Here is a 16,240-nt window from a genome sequence, read left to right as displayed (position 1 = left end):
GGGGTACAGGACAATTTAATTTATATGGGCAATTCCACTATAGCGAAATACTGGGAAAATTAAGGAAAAAGCAGAAAGGAAGCTTGTTTTGCTTTCTGCATTTCTGCCAGAGAGAACAGGGCACTCTGAGCTTTGGTCTGGCTGAAAGAAATGGAAGCACAAAGTCTGATGCCTCTGGGAGACAGGAAGGCAAAGAGTGAAGTAGAGTGGGTGGAGACTTCAGGAAATGGAAGCAGGAAATGGAGTGGTCAAAAGTAGGTGGCTGCTCTTCAGTACCAGGTGACTCAGCATGGTGTATAAGAATGTGGGCCCTTTGCTCTCAGTTGCTCTAGATTTTCAAGAGAAACTAGAAATGACAGTCACTTTCCCACTGCAAATATTTCTTTTTAAGTGTTTGTAAACTACCAGAAAACATTTTGAAAATTAATGCAGCTGGGCACCAGTGGCTCATGCCTGTAATCCTAGCTACTCAGGAGGCTGAGATCTGAGGATTGCGATTCAAAGCTAGCCCTGGCAGGAAAGTCTGGGAGACCCTTATCTCCAATTAACTACCAGAAAACCAGAAGTGGTGCTGTGGCTCACATGGTAGAGTGCTAGCCTTGAACTGAAGAGTTCAGGGACATTGCCCTGGCCCAGAGTTCAAGCCCTGTGACCAACAAAAAAATTAATGCATCTACAGGCCCTCTGTTTGACTCAGATATAACCAAATGGTGGCCCCATGCCAAGAGTAGTCCCATCAGGGCATATAGGACTGCCCTTCTGCTTCTAGTCCAGAATTGCCACTGAAAGAACCCCACTGCTTCCTTGTAAGTGGCAGAGTGGGGGTGAGTAGCTGACTTAGTTCACCATGCAAGACATCAAGGAGTTGAGAATTGAGATATATGATAGATTGGGACAGAGGCAAACTTTTAGTGTTTTCCAGACAAAGCTGAAAGTGGACACCAGCAACTCTCCCCAATATTGTGTGATATCTCTTTCAACAGTACTTCCACTCTGCCCCCAGCCCTGGATTCCAAGCCAGTCCTTCTGAGGGCCCACCAGGTCTCGATGAAGGAACTGCTTTGACTCCAGGTATTCCATGGCTTCACAGACATCCTTGCACATCTCCAGCAGCTGCTGGGTCTGGAAGGGTTGGTGCATCTCCCGTAGGTAGTTCAGAAGGCAGCCATTGGCCATGTACTCAGTGATGATAAAGATGGGGCGCTGTTTGGTACAGACACCATATAACTGCACCAACTTCTCATGAGAAAGATTCCTACAAGAAAGACAAAAAAAATGAATCCTCCACTTTTGGCTCTGCATACTTGCTAGTCATAAAGAGAAAGGGGAGGAAAGGGATTGTCTAGGACAGAGTGCTAATATGTTAGGAGCAAGGTTACTTTTCTCCTCACCACAAACTTCTAAAGTCCCTAATTTGTAGGGGTGAGCAGGAATTTCCTTCAATGTATATCACCTTATGCCACAATAGGTTGTCCCAGTAATTCTTAGACCAGTAACTGAATCCATATTTGAGTTCGGATTGTAACTCACATCATGACCTTGGCTTCTTCAATGAATTCATCTTCGGACATGGAGCCTTCTCTGATCATCTTGATAGCCACATCATACTGGCCTCTCCACTTCCCATACTTCACTACCCCAAACTGTCCGGTCCCAAGCTCTTTTAAGAAAGTCAGGTCCTTTGGATCGATTTCCCATGATCCTAACAACAAAGTTTTGGTGTGATTCTTTGGAGGATGTTGGTACAATTCCAACAGTAGGTAAGAATCCATACTAGGCTAGAAATATTAAAAGTGGTACAGGGAAATTTTTCAAGAATACCAATCTATGCTTATTCTTAGGGGGCGGGGGTTACTGGTTGAAGGAATCTGGAAATTTTAGATATAACTTGGTCATGAAGCAAGAAGATAATCCCTTTATTTTATTTTTTTTTTTTGCCAGTCCTGGGCCTTGGACTCAGGGCCTGAGCACTGTCCCTGGCTTCTTTTTGCTCAAGGCTAGCACTCTGCCGCTTGAGCCACAGCACCGCTTCTGGCCGTTTTCTGTATATGTGGTGCTGGGGAATCGAACCTAGGGCCTCGTGTATCCGAGGCAGGCACTCTTGCCACTAGGCCATATCCCCAGCCCCAGATAATCCCTTTATGATTATGTTAATAACTACAGTTAAACTCAGGGATGATATTAGAATAGTTTTATAATCAAGACTACAACAAAGCTCTATGAATCTAGATTTTTGTAGTCCCAGTAGAAGCCATTAGAGGGAGAAAAAGCACTAAATAATTTGCTTGGTCTCTGCCTTGAATTTCCTTGAGGTAGCTGTTGTAGAGCATCATACATATCACAAGGACACTGCATGTCCTAAAGCAAAGTCTACAAAGGCAGTCCTTTCAACTGGCCAGCCCACTATGCCCAAAGAAATGAGCAGTTACCATAGCCAAGGCCTGCAGTGGAAGGAGCATTCTTGTTTTGTTGAGACACTGGATATTTCAGCCTTGATATGAGTCCTGAAAAAGAGAGGTTACACTATGGGTATAGTGCAGGAAATGGGATTCCTTGCATATTCGCATATTCTCATTCAAAGCCTCAAACTTCCATGGTCAACTTTTTTTTTTTTTTTTTTTTGGCCAGTCCTGGGCCTTGGACTCAGGGCCTAAGCACTGTCCCTGGCTTCTTCCCGCTCAAGGCTAGCACTCTGCCACTTGAGCCACAGCGCGGCTTCTGGCCGTTTTCTGTATATGTGGTGCTGGGGAATCGAACCTAGGGCCTCGGGTATACCGAGGCAGGCACTCTTGCCACTAGGCTATATCCCCAGCCCCTCAACTTTTTTTTTTGCCAGTCCTGGGCTCAGACTCAGGGCCTGAGCACTGTCCCTGCCTTCTTTTTGCTCAAGGCTAGCACTCCACCACTTGAGCCACAGCGTCACTTCTGGCCGTTTTCTATATATGTGGTGCTGGTGAGTTGAATCCAGGGCTTCATGTATGCGAGGCAAGTACTCTTGCCACTAGGCCATATTCCCAGCCCCCGGCCTCAAACTTCCAATGTGCATCATATTCGTTTACTTTGAATCCCAGAACATCCTCTATGAACCCACATTTTTTTTCTGAGAGTTTCTCCCTTCACACAAGTTTTTGGAGACAAAGAGAAAATATTAATTGGAATATACTCAATATTGTATATATTTCCACCTCCCAGCCAAAGCTCATCTCATCTCCTACCTACTTAATGGAACTTTTGCCCTTCAAACATTTCCCCATTTGTTTGTTTGTTTTTTTGCCAGTCCTGGGCCGTGAACTCAGGGCCTGAGCACTGTCCCTGGCTTCTTTTTACTCAAGGCTAGCACTCTGCCACTTGAGCCACAGTGCCACTTCTGGCCATTTTCTGTATATGTGGTGCTGAGGAATCGAACCCAGGGCCTCATGTATACGAGGCAAGCACTCTTGCCACTAGGCCATATTCCCAGCCCCCATTTCCCCAGTTTTTCAATTGCACTTAGTCAGTGAATACTTAGAAACGGTCTCTGAACTGTGTGTTCCTTCAGGAAAAGAAATTGGACTAAGAATGTGCTCTTCCAGATCTGATATATTGCTTGAGTATACAGTAGAACACAAACAATTACTAATCAATATGTGATGGCCAATTAGTCACTGGTTTCTTCCATGCCTTTCCTTAGCACTGAGCATCAATAAACAAATAAAAATTCAGTACCTATTGGGTGTAAGCCTGCTGACCTAGAGTCACAAGTGTTTACTTTCACAGCTAATTCACAGGACTGTGTACTTGCACGAAGACTTTTTCTATCTCTTTGTCCTGGTGTCTATAACACTTTTCTCAGTTGTCCTGGGGACTCACCTGCAGAGTTATGTTGATGGTAGTTAATGAGCTCAGGGATGGTGCTGAAAAGGTGTTTCTCAGCCAGATAGTACTGGTTCTGAGGTGTGGAACATACAACATAATGGCGTATTACTCCTTTAGGGTCCCTAAAGACATAAATGCTTAGTTAGTAACTTGAGAACAAGGGTTAGCAGGACCCCAAAAGTGGAGTGATATGAGCTTAGAGTTTACAGCACAGAGGGAATGGAAGGGACATGACATTAGGTAGGTGTTGGGAGGGCTCCTCTGTACTTTGCCTCCAAGGCCTTGGAATAGTAAACTTACCCTGTAGATCTAGAAAACACAGAAACAGTGTATTTTCCAGCTTTACTGGAATCTCTGACAATGAAACCTCCTTCTTTTCCCTGAAACAATAAATAAAGAAGCTGACAATGGAAGAAAATGGTGCTGACACCTACATCCCACTTGCACAAACCTAAGAGAAAACAATCACAACTTCAGTGCTAAGTCTCATGCTCTGGCTGAGGCCTCCTTGCTTTTAATACTGAAAAATGTAACTAAAACCCCAGACAAAAGTAGCCCTCAGTGGAGAAGCCTGACTTATTTTGTGTACAGAGTGCTGTTGGAGCCAGGTGCCAATGGTTTGGGACTATAATCCTAACTACTCAGGAGGCTGAGATCTGAGGACCACAGTTCAAGGCCAGTCCAGGCAGGAAAGTCCGTGAGACTCTTATCTCCAATTAACCAACAGAAAATTGGAAGTGGCACTGTGGCTCAAGTGGTAGAGTGCTAGCTTTGAGCTGAAAAGCTTAGGGACAGAGACAAGGCTTAGAGTTAAAGCCCCATCACAGACCAAAAAATAAGGCTGTTGATTTGTGGCTGCACACTCACCTCTTGCTTTAGTAGTTGCTCAGCTTGACTCCGAGTCATGTGTTTGGAATACCACCTGTGGAGGGAGAGTGCTTGAGTGGTTGCTAAGCCATGTGTAAGTGGCTCAGATAATCTCTGAGCATGCTGTAGGACTCCTCCATGCCTACAAGTCCTTCAAATTCTTTCAGTCCCTATCAAAAGCCTATCATGCAAATAACATGCTCTATTATTTTCCTAAGCCCATGCTGGGAAAGGCAGATAGCAAGGTTTTCAGGGAAATTATTAGAGGCTGTATCCTTCAAAGACAATCCAATTTCATAATGAGGAGAAAAGGACATCAGCACAAGTCTGGCATTTCAAACCTTCTAAATGTTTCCCACGAGGGTATCAACTCTCTCAAAGAACGACCCCAAACAACAAGTCCATTTATGGGATCAAGGAAAGAGTTGATACCCTCGTGTTTTTTTCTGGATTTGAGACCGTAGAAACCTTCCCCATAACTCAGATGGAAGACTTAGAGTCACAACCACATATAGGCACTATATAGGCATATAAGCACTATAACTTGTAATGGTGACATCATTTGACCCAGCTGGCACTAATTTTAATGTGTATCTTGAAATAAAAACATTTATTGAAAATATAAGAAGTATATACTATATTTGGTTCCTCCTGGAAGACGGTGCACCAGGAATGCAAGCATACTCACTCATACATTTCTATGGAGTCTTCTGCTTCTGTGACATAATTACTAGGGATGTAGCCTTCCTGCCTGTGAAGGAAACAATATTTCTATATTAATCATACAGCACTTCTGTCATCCTCAGAGAGATAAATTCATATGGCTACATACCTGAATTCAGAACCAATCTAAAATTTTATAAACATATACATGTAAAATAACACACACACACACACACACACACACACACACACACACACACACACCACATATATGCCCTCCTTCAAACAGGACTATGTCTCTAACACATGGTTAGGCCAGTGAAGGTTGGAGCTTCTAAACATGTGGCATCAGTTATGTGTGCATGACAACAGAGGCACGTGAAGGTGACAGAGACCACATACAGAGCTCTATCCTGGGAAGTACTTGACAAGACAGTACATGCATTTTGGTGTGGGAAGAGCAATCATTAATCAGGATATTGGACAAGGGGATTATGTTGCAGCAGCATTTTTTTTGCTTATGTCTGGAGTGAGCAGGGACAGGTTCAGGAAGAGCTCACCCATTTTTATCTCGTGCTCGCCACCAGGGTAGGTTGCTCTCCTCCAAGATAAAATACTCATCACCCTTCAGAAGCTGTAGGTCATTTGCATTCATTGGCATGTAATCATAAAGGGCTACAACCTTTTTTAGCTCACTTGTGGAAACTGGTGGTGCTGTTGGCTCAGGAGGCAATGGCTTTTTCAAGATCTGTGTAGTTAAGAGGGAAAGTAGAGGAGTTGGATAGTCATCAAGCAGTCTCCTTTTGTCTCCCAGCTCTCTGATTTACTAGAGACGTGGTTCTAACTCAAAATCATGCACAGTAAGATCTTCGTTCTGCATTCATTCAACAACCATACTAAGCACCCATACAGGGGTTCTCAATCGGGGGTGAATAAGGAATGTTTTAACTATGTCAAAATTTCTGGGAGTAAGACCCAGTATTTTGAAAGCTTCTTAGATAAAAACCATGTATAACTGATGAGGAAATGAGAATGGCCAATAGACATATGAAAAAATGCTCTACATCACTGGCCATAAAGGAAATGCAAATCAAAACAACATTGAGATTCCATCTCACCCCAGCAAGAATGTCATATATCAAGAAAACTAATAATAACAATTGTTGGAGGGGATGTGGCCAAAAGGGAACCCTACTTCATTGTTGGTGGGAATGTAAACTGGTTCAGCCACTCTGGCAAGCAGTATGGGGAGATTCCTCAGAAGGCTCAATATAGAACTCCCCTATGACCCAGCAGCCCCACTGTTGGGTATCTACCCAAAAGCCCACAAACAAAATCACAGTAATGCCACCAGCACAACAATGTTCATCGCAGCACAATTTGTCATAGCGAGAAGCTGGAACCAACCCAGATGCCCCTCCATAGATGAATGGATCAGGAAAATGTGGTACATTTACACAATGGAATTTTATGCCTCTATCAGAAAGAATGATATTGTTCCATTTGTAAGGAAATGGAAGGACTTGGAAAAAGTTATACTAAGTGAAGTGAGCCAGACCCAAAGAAACATGGACTCTATGGCCTCCCTTATTGGGAATAATTAGTACAGGTTTAGGCAAGCCATAGCAGAGCATCACAAGGCCCAATAGCTATACACTTAGAAACAAATAAGATGATGCTAAGTGAAATGAACTCCATGTTATGGAAACAAGTGATATATCACAGTTGTAACTACTTTCAACGTCCTATGTGTATGTGTAGTTTCTATTATTGATGATGTTTTGTATCACCTTCCTATGATTGTACCTACACTATCTCTGTAATCTTATCTGAGTATATTGGAAACCGTGTTTACTGGTATTGGAAGTAGGAAATTCAAAGGGAATACCAAATTCGAGAGACACAGGGTAAAAAAAAGAGAAATAACTACAAAAGCAATACTTGCAAAACTGTTTGGTGTAAGTGAACTGAACACCTGGGGGGGTAGTGAAAGGGGGGGAGGGAGGGGGGCATGAGGGACAAGGCAACAAACAGTACAAGAAATGTATCCAATGCCCAACGTATGATACTGTAACCTCTCTGTACGTCAGTTTGATAATAAAAATTTGAGAAAAAAAAAACATGTATAAGCAAGGTCAAGAGACTTATCTGAAATTAAACTAGTACATGGAGCTAACAAGTGATTCTGAATCTCAGATTCCTCCTTTGCAATAAGGACTGTGAGTGTGAGACCAGCCTAGCCTAAATAGGGAGAGCCTGCCTCAATTAAAAAACAAAACAAAACAAAAAACAGAAAATGTTCATGGTAGAATCTTTGAGTGGGTATATGGGTAATTCAGTGCTAAGTTCTTCCCATTTTACTGTATGTTTGAAAATCGTTTCAATTTTTTTAAAAACTAAAAACATTTTCTTAAAAAGTTAAATAGATGATTAAGTTCAATGGGTTCCAAAAACTAGCTGATAGCCCTCTATCTTTTCATTGAAGAGGAAATCCTAAGAAGACAGACAAATCAACCCCTCTCTTTCTCTGTCTCTCAAGCAAAGTTCCAGAGAATATTAAGACCCTGATGTGTTTCAGAGTTTGCCTGTAAATTTCCATTAAAGCAGTAGCAGTATGCAATTTTCCTCCATACCTGGTCCTCCTCTGGTGTAGGGGGAAGAGGTTTTTTTGTTTTTCTATGAGAACTCCCAGGTTTTAAGCCTGCAAAAAAGAAGAAAAAGAAGAAGAATAAGTAGTAGGAGAATGAGAAAAAGAAGTGGGTAATAATATAGAATGCATGTTAGGGAAGAGTCCAGAGAGTTTAGTTAGGGCAATTGCTGCTGCACACAAAGTCTTTAGGCAAATTAGAAGTGTCTGTATGCCAGATCACATAGCTCAAAGAGCTGATTACTATCTGGATTTCAGTCCCCACAAGCTCCCCTCTTCTAGGCCCTTTTCTGTAGTAGCCAGTAAATGTTCTGTGTGCCTGCATTCTACAGACACTTGGGAGTGTGATAGGATCAAAGAAGGAATAATTTGGGCTGGGGATGGAACTGGGTGGTAGAGTGCTTGCCTAACATACATAACCTCTGTTTTACAACCCTAGTATCCCACGAAAAAAAAGGAAGAAATTATATTGAGCAGATCTCTTACTTCCATTCCTGTTCTCCAAAATTTGGCAGCCCATTGCATTTTTAGCTGTTTGAGAACAGCAGAGATATTGCCCATCGATCCAGAAGCAAGGGTGGAATTTCTGTACCAGGTCACTATTATACCGGATTACTGTAGCAGGAGAAAAAAAAGACAGATCACATGTGATATGCAGAAGAATCCATCATTTGCATGTTGTCTTCTTTGAGGAAGCATGGTGGTGAGCCTCCCCAGCCACCCCGAAGGAATGCAAACCATGGAGCAATTGGCTCACATGACTGTCCAGTCTGCCTGTGTGTCCTGCCCCCCCCCCCGCCACTTCCTGTGCTGTTGTCATCATTGGTTTGTCATGATGAGCACCTTCAACTAACATGATAACAATATCTGATGATTCCAGAGCCCAACAACAGAAACATTATCTATGTTTTCGCAGTAGCCATGACAATCTTTCTGTAAGGGAAGGGTTGAGAGCGTTCATTTGTTCCACAATGTACTAAAAATGCACTCCAAACTCTTTTCTTTTTGCCTGACTGGTGTTTTAAAGCAGGGCCTCCTGGTTGCTTGCTCAGCTAGCCCTCTACCAATTGAGCCATATCTCCAGACCAGCTTTTTACTGGTTATTTTGGAGTTTTGTGGACTTTTCTGCCCAGGTTGGCTTGGACTACAATCCTCAAGACCTCAGCCTCCTGAGTAGCTAAGTTTGAAGGCATAAACATTAAAACCAGGCATCATTCTCCCCCCCACACCGTGTGTGTGTGTGTGTGTGTGTGTGTGTGTTTGTCATGGTACTTGAACTCAGTGCCTGGGCTCTATCCCTGAGCTCAAGCCTGGCACATTATCACCTGAGCCACAGCTCCATTTCTGGCCTTTTTTCTTGTGGTGGTTAAATGGAGCTAAGAATCTCATAAACTTTCCTGCCCAGGTTGGCTTCAACCTACAGTCCTCTGATCTCAGCCTCCTTAGTTGGTAGGATTACAGGCATGAGCCATCAGCACCTGGCTCTCATTTCATTTTTAATATATCAACTGTCTAGTGCCCAAGAGATCTTTCCAGGATATTTGCCCTAGTGAAAATTTCCAGCAGTAGGTTTCTTGTGTCTATGGAATAGTTAAGAGAGTTGAGATTAAGAGCATATGAAGATGACCCTGCCTTTAAAATCAACATGGTTCCAATCTTCCTTTGACCACTGAGATAAGCTGAGCTCATTGTCAGAGGTAAACATAGCAGCTTCATTTCCATCACAGTCCTGTGAAGCTCAAAGACTCTCAGAAGCTGAAGTACTGTGCAAAGACTGAGATGCAGGAAGGTGGGAACACTGTTTATAATCCCAAAACATTATCACTAAGTCAATAACTAAAGGCATCCAGAGGATCAAGGTGTCAGATAACCGACAGTTAACAAAGGCAACTGAAATATATGACAATGGCAGGCACCAGGGCCAAGATTCAGGAGGGGCAAAAAAAAAATTCAAGTTCCTATCTCGACAGAAAAAAGCTGTGTGTGGTGGATTGTGCCTGTTATTCCACCTATGATGGAAAACATAAGTAGGAGGATAGTAGTCCAGGCTGGCTAGAGCAAAAAAGTGAGACCCTCTCTCAAAAATAACCAGAGCAAAATGGACTGGAGTCATGGCTTAAGAAGTAGACGTTTGGCTCAGAATATGGCCTAGAGGCAAGAGTGCTTGACTCATGTACATGAAGCCCTGGGTTCGATTCCCCAGCACTACATATATAGAAAATGGCCAGCCAAGTATTGAAGTGATCGCAGGTAAGAGGGAGAGCACCAATGAAGCTCTTCTTGTTGTTGGACAGTAATGGACCATCAAAACTAGGATTCTTGTCTTTAAAAGAAGGAAACCTTCCCATGACATTGATAGTTTTCCTTGGGAAACGTCTTCTAGATATGGCTGTCTTTCTGTTAGAACCAACTACAAAAGTTAGATATATTTCTTTTTTTTTTTTTTTTTTTTTTTTTTTTTTTTTTTTTTTGGCCAGTCGTGGGCCTTGGACTCAGGGCCTGAGCACTGTCCCTGGCTTCTTCCCGCTCAAGGCTAGCACTCTGCCACTTGAGCCACAGCGCCGCTTCTGGCCGTTTTCTGTATATGTGGTGCTGGGGAATCGAACCTAGGGCCTCGTGTATCCGAGGCAGGCACTCTTGCCACTAGGCTATATCCCCAGCCCATAAGTTAGATATATTTCTAAAAGGTCTTCTTGGGAGAATGGAATCAAAATAGGAGAAATTTACCAGGATACTTAGAAGGCCCAGTAAGGTAAACTTGGCTTTAAGGCTGCCTCCATCTATCTCCCACCTCTCCCCTCCGCTGCTGGTTCCAGAGAGATTACCAAGAAGGATGAATGCACTTTGAGTAACTTTGTGAATCTAGAAACTGGAGGAGAGGGAGAGGTTCTGCCAAAGGAAAGCCAGGCCTGGTGAAGTCCTTTGGTCTATATTGAGACCTTTATGTGTTTTCTCATAGAATAAGATAGGAAAGGTATCTGCATCAGGAAATAGTCCTTAATTTTCACAGGGAGTGGGGCCCAGCTTCATATTAGCCAAGCTGATTATTCTAGATCTTAAATTATTCGCATGTACTTTTCATAAAGTATATCATGTAACAAAAAAACAGCCAGCCAGACTTACTAGTATATAAGAGCACAGGAAGAGAAATACCATGTTTCCTTTAAACAAATATAGGAAAGAATAAGAAATCCATTTCAGATATAAAAACTATAAAAAGATGGAAATTTTAGAATTAAAGTATAAAAAGAAAATCAAATGAGAGATATAATTGGTGGGGTTAACTCAGAGTATATATAATGAGAAGTGAATAAATGCACTGTAAAATGGGATTAAAAATGTGGAGAGACAAAAGGAAAGAAGGCATGTTAAAAAAAATGTTGAGGGGGGCTGGGGATATAGCCTAGTGGCAAGAGTGCCTGCCTCGGATACACGAGGCCCTAGGTTCGATTCCCCAGCACCACATATACAGAAAACGGCCAGAAGCGGCGCTGTGGCTCAAGTGGCAGAGTGCTAGCCTTGAGCGGGAAGAAGCCAGGGACAGTGCTCAGGCCCTGAGTTCAAGGCCCAGGACTGGCCAAAAAAAAAAATGTTGAGGGGCTGGGGAAATGGCCTAGTGGCAAGAGAGCTTGCCTCATATACATGAGGCCCTGGGTTCGATTCCCCAGCACCACATATACAGAAAACGGCCAGAAGTGGTGCTGTGGCTCAAGAGGCAGAGTGCTAGCCTTGAGCAAAAGGAAGCCAGGGACAGTGCTCAGGCCCTGAGTCCAAGGCCCAGGACTGGCCAAAAAAAAAAATGTTGATAACATACTATGTTAAATTATGCCTTTTTCTTTTGGTTTTCTTCCTTATGGTTTTACCCCTGATGTCACAGTATCTGATTTTGGTGCCATGGGTATTGAATATACATTTATCAGAACTAGGGATGGGAAGGGGAACATCAAAATGGTGAGACAAAGGGTAAAAGGCAAACCAATGCAACAACAATACTTTACAAGAAAATATGCTGTAAACCAACAGTACAACTGGTGGGGGAGGAAGGGATTGGGGAGGAGGGAAGGTGGGAGAAAAATGAGGGAGGAGGCAACAAGCTGGATAAGAAATGTACTCACCACCTTACTATGAAACTGTAACCCCTCTGTACATCACTTTGACAATAAAAGTAAAATAACAAAAAATGTCAAAAAAAAAAGAAAAGAAAAGAAAATGGCTAGCCTTGAGCAAAAAGAAGCCAGGGACAGTACTCAGGCCCTGAGTCCAAAGCCCCAGGACTGGCCAAAAAAAAACAACAAAACAAAAAAAAAAAGCAAAAAACAAAAGAAGTAGACGTTTACCTAGCAAGTACAAAGCTCTGAATTCAAACCCAGTACCCAAAAACAAATTAAACCAAACTTAAAACAAAACATTCCACCATACAATTTGAAACCAGGCAAGGAAGTGCACATCTGTAATTTCAGACAATTTCTTGTCCTCACAAGAGAAGAAAGGAGGAGAGGGGAAGGAAGGATGGAGAAGTAGATAGAAAAGACAAAAAGAGAGAATTCAAGTCCTTAAGAGCTTGCCAGTCACAGTCCACTCAATGAAGGCTTTGGTGGAGGCTCAGAAATTCTGATGGTCAGGTGTATTTTATAGGTTAACAAACAAGTGTTATTTTTTGTTTTTGTTTTTGCCAGTCCTTGTGCTTAAACTCGGCCTGATCACTGTCCCTGGCTTCTTTTTGCTCAAAGCTAGCACTCTACCACTTGATCCCACAGCGCTACTTCTGGGTTTTTCTATATATGTGGTGCTAAGGAATTGAACCCAGGGCTTCATGTATACGAGACAAGCACTCTACCACTAGGCCATATTCCCAGCCCCCAAGTGTTATTTTTTTTAAAGTGCTATCTTGATGTCTTTTGTAATTTTTCATTTTAAGTTGTTGTACAAAGGAGTTTCTATTCAACCAAGTAGAATATAAATAGAATGAATCTTGTTCAATGTCACCCTTTCACCATTCCCCATCATTCCCCCCAACTCCACCCTTTCCCTCATTTTTTTTTAATTTTGTAGATTCTGCATTGGATTTTATGACTACATTTCCTCCACCTCCTCACTTCACTCATCAAGCCTCTCTCCATTTGATCCCACTCCCCTATCCCTGTTGTTTAAATTTGTTGGATGAGTTAGCCTTTCTAAGGAAATCCATTCCATTCTCCTTTTCATCATGTATTTAAAGACTTCTAACCACTCTCCCTTGCCTATCAGCGCACACATCTTGACCAGTTCTCTTCACCTTTACCAAGGGCAGGGTGGCAGGCTCCATTCAGGGTATAGAGAGCTCTATTGCCTATAGAAAATTTTATGACAATCATAAAACCAACCAGAGTCTCTCTGCCCTTTATCACTTCGATGCAATGGAAATTCTGAATAATGTTGTTGATACTTTTCATTGTCAGTGCTAATTGATTGTACCACCTCCACCTACTGCCCATGCCATGTCAGTCTCCTCACCCAGGGATCTGAGGACCCTTAGGCCCTCTGTGCCTATGCAGGCTGGCACTAGCAGATGTGCCAAGAATACTACGAGCCACTCATAAACTAAGCTATGCTAATACATTAATGAAGGAAAATAAAGCTTCCCGACCTCCTTATCCTCTCATTAAGAACCCTCCCAACATTCCAAAATAATATCTGCCACTTAAGAAGTCCCTTGAAGATAACACCCCTTCTTTCATTGGCTAATCCAGAGCTTGTATTTCCAGCTGCTTAAAAGAAAATTACAAAAGTAAGAGAGCTTAGGGGAAACCGATTACCAGCTCACGGATGCATTGTGTGGAAAAATTAAGTGTTGGTGCATATTCTCCAAACACCCCATGGGCTGATCTCTGCTATCCATGTTTATCAGGATAATAGCTAATATTTTGCTCAGGTATGCAGGAATCACTCTTCCCCGGATTGCAGTTTTGCCAATGCCATTCTTCCATTCATTTGGGTGAGGCCAGGCTATTCACATATCTCTGATGTTGCAATTGGGATATGCTCTATTTATTAAGCTTTACCAAACAACAATTCAAGAACGAGTATAATGCTATGGTGTAACTCAACGGTATGGTGCATGAGAGAGGCCCTAGTATCAATCCTCAGCTCAAGAAAAAAGAAGGTGTGTAAGCAGTATTTGTGGTGATGTAACATAAAAATGCCTGCTACCATGTTCAAGGAAATGGAAGGACAGAGTCTGTGGCTAACTCCTCATGGATATAACCTTTGCGTAGTATGTGACATGAGAAAAATATAGCAGCTGTATATGCAGTACCTGAGGTCCACTTTGAAAACTAGGGCATAATTTACATATGTTAAATACACAGATCTAAGTTATATAGTTAGCCACATTTGTTCACATAATTTAATCTTGCTCATATCCAGTAACACAGTAGGCTCCCTCCTGCCCCTCATGATCAAAGAAGGTAATTAGTATTCTACAGTTGTGATCCATATCCCAGTGAGGTCTCTTTTCTATGATAGTGATTTGCATTTGGTATGTTTTAACCAAGAGAGGGATAGCATCACTGTAATGGGATATGATGATTCTTAGAGTAGCTCACTATTAGCATTACTAGTACCTGGCGCCAGCCTGCTGTTATTAGGATCTCATCTACATTTTCCAGAAGGTATCTGTTAGAAGTATCTGGCTCCTGTAGTCAATCTGGGCAAGTCTAACAAGGCATACACCCATGGGAAAAATATCTTCAGTGAAACAGAATGGGAGAAATGGCTAAGCTGACCCAGACACATGATTTACTGACACAAAGGGCTCAGATGAATTGTTTGTGTTTTCAACCTACACAGTTAATATGGTAAGCTTAACATCTTAGTCAATAAATCAGGCTTACAATGCTGAACATCCTTATCCATTGGTCATAACTCAGGCCTTGAGTATACTGGGCACTCAAAAAATACTTGTCAGACTAAAGTGTTATTGGTTTTAAAACTAGTATTTGCAGTGTAAAGGAGCTCCTATTTGTCTGTGTGTCTGTGTGCATGTCTCTGTGTGCATGTGCATGCATACTAGTACTGGGGCTTGATTTCTGGGCCTCTTGCTTAGTTTTTTCACTAAAGGCTGGTGCTCTACCACTTATACCACAGCTCCACTTCCAGCTTTTTGCTGCTTAATTGGAAATGAAGTCTCCTGGACTTTCCTTCATAGGCTGACTTTGAACTGTGATTCTTAGATCTCAGCTTCCTGAATAGCTAACATTACAGATGTCAGCCATGGGCACCTAGCTAAGGAGTTTCTATCTTGAACATGCCACACATTATTTCTCTCTTGCTTCTCCCTAATCTTGGTCTCTATGAATATTTCTCTGACTTTTAAGTGGCATACTGGTTCAGACCATGACATCTGGAGCCTGAATCATGGCTTCACTACTCATTAGCCATGTGTACATGGTCAAGCAGGGTAAACTATTTCCTTCCATCTGGAAACAGGGGGAATGACACATCATAAAATTATTGTGAAGATTAAATGAGCTAATACATTTGAAATATGTGGCACAGAACCTAATTCATAGTACATTCTCATTAAGTGTTAGTTATTATTATTACTATTGATGTTCTAGCCTAAGATTATTATGAGAATTAAATGAGATAGTAAGTACAAAATATGATTTTTTTTTTTTTTTTTGCCAGTCCTGGGCCTTGGACTCATGGCCTGAGCACCATCCCTGGCTTCTTTCCATTCAAGGCTAGCACTCTGCCACCTGAGCCACTGCGCCCCTTCTGGCCATTTTCCATATATGTGGTGCTGGGGAATCGAACCAAGAGCTTCATGTGTAGGAGGCAAGCACTCTTGCCACTAGGCCACATTCCCAGCCCCAAGATATGAATATCTTGAATATCTTGTATATCTTCAGGGTTTTGTACACAAGAATTAAATAAATGAGCTAAGTGAGCTCATAGTAAGTGAGCTAATGTTGGGAAATGCTTCTAATTGCAGTATTCAGAAAGCTGAGGTAGAAGGATCATGAGTCTGAGGCTAGTGAAGACTACATAATGAGACCCTCAGAGGAAAAATAGGGAGAAGAGAGGAGGGGAGGGGAGTGGAGGAGAAAGGAGAAGAGAGAGGGAAGGGGATGAAAAGAGAGGAGAGGAGAAAAAGTGGTAGATTGAGTAGCAAGGCTCTCTAGTCCCTGAGTTCAAATCCCAGTGCCACCAAAACCAAAACAAAAA

At 42.3% G+C, this 16,240-nt stretch overlaps 1 protein-coding gene across 1 annotated transcript in view; it reads right to left on the bottom strand.

Moving 5' to 3' along the window:
- The window catches only part of Btk (Bruton tyrosine kinase), a 41,552-nt gene that overhangs the window by 5,193 nt on the left and 20,119 nt on the right, over window positions 1–16,240 (bottom strand). Inside the window, exons 6-15 of the mRNA XM_048336102.1 lie at window positions 8,519–8,647; window positions 8,019–8,086; window positions 5,946–6,133; window positions 5,411–5,473; window positions 4,723–4,777; window positions 4,156–4,235; window positions 3,850–3,977; window positions 2,430–2,504; window positions 1,531–1,702; window positions 1,039–1,255 (exon numbers count right to left, since the gene is read on the bottom strand). Coding sequence (XP_048192059.1) covers window positions 1,039–1,255; window positions 1,531–1,702; window positions 2,430–2,504; window positions 3,850–3,977; window positions 4,156–4,235; window positions 4,723–4,777; window positions 5,411–5,473; window positions 5,946–6,133; window positions 8,019–8,086; window positions 8,519–8,647 — 1,175 coding nt within the window. The remainder of the gene's footprint in view (window positions 1–1,038; window positions 1,256–1,530; window positions 1,703–2,429; window positions 2,505–3,849; window positions 3,978–4,155; window positions 4,236–4,722; window positions 4,778–5,410; window positions 5,474–5,945; window positions 6,134–8,018; window positions 8,087–8,518; window positions 8,648–16,240) is intronic.

Source organism: Perognathus longimembris, chromosome 28 (assembly GCF_023159225.1).
Source record: "Perognathus longimembris pacificus isolate PPM17 chromosome 28, ASM2315922v1, whole genome shotgun sequence".
NCBI classification, from domain to species: Eukaryota; Metazoa; Chordata; class Mammalia; order Rodentia; family Heteromyidae; genus Perognathus; species Perognathus longimembris.
This window is presented reverse-complemented; position numbering and strand designations above follow the sequence as displayed.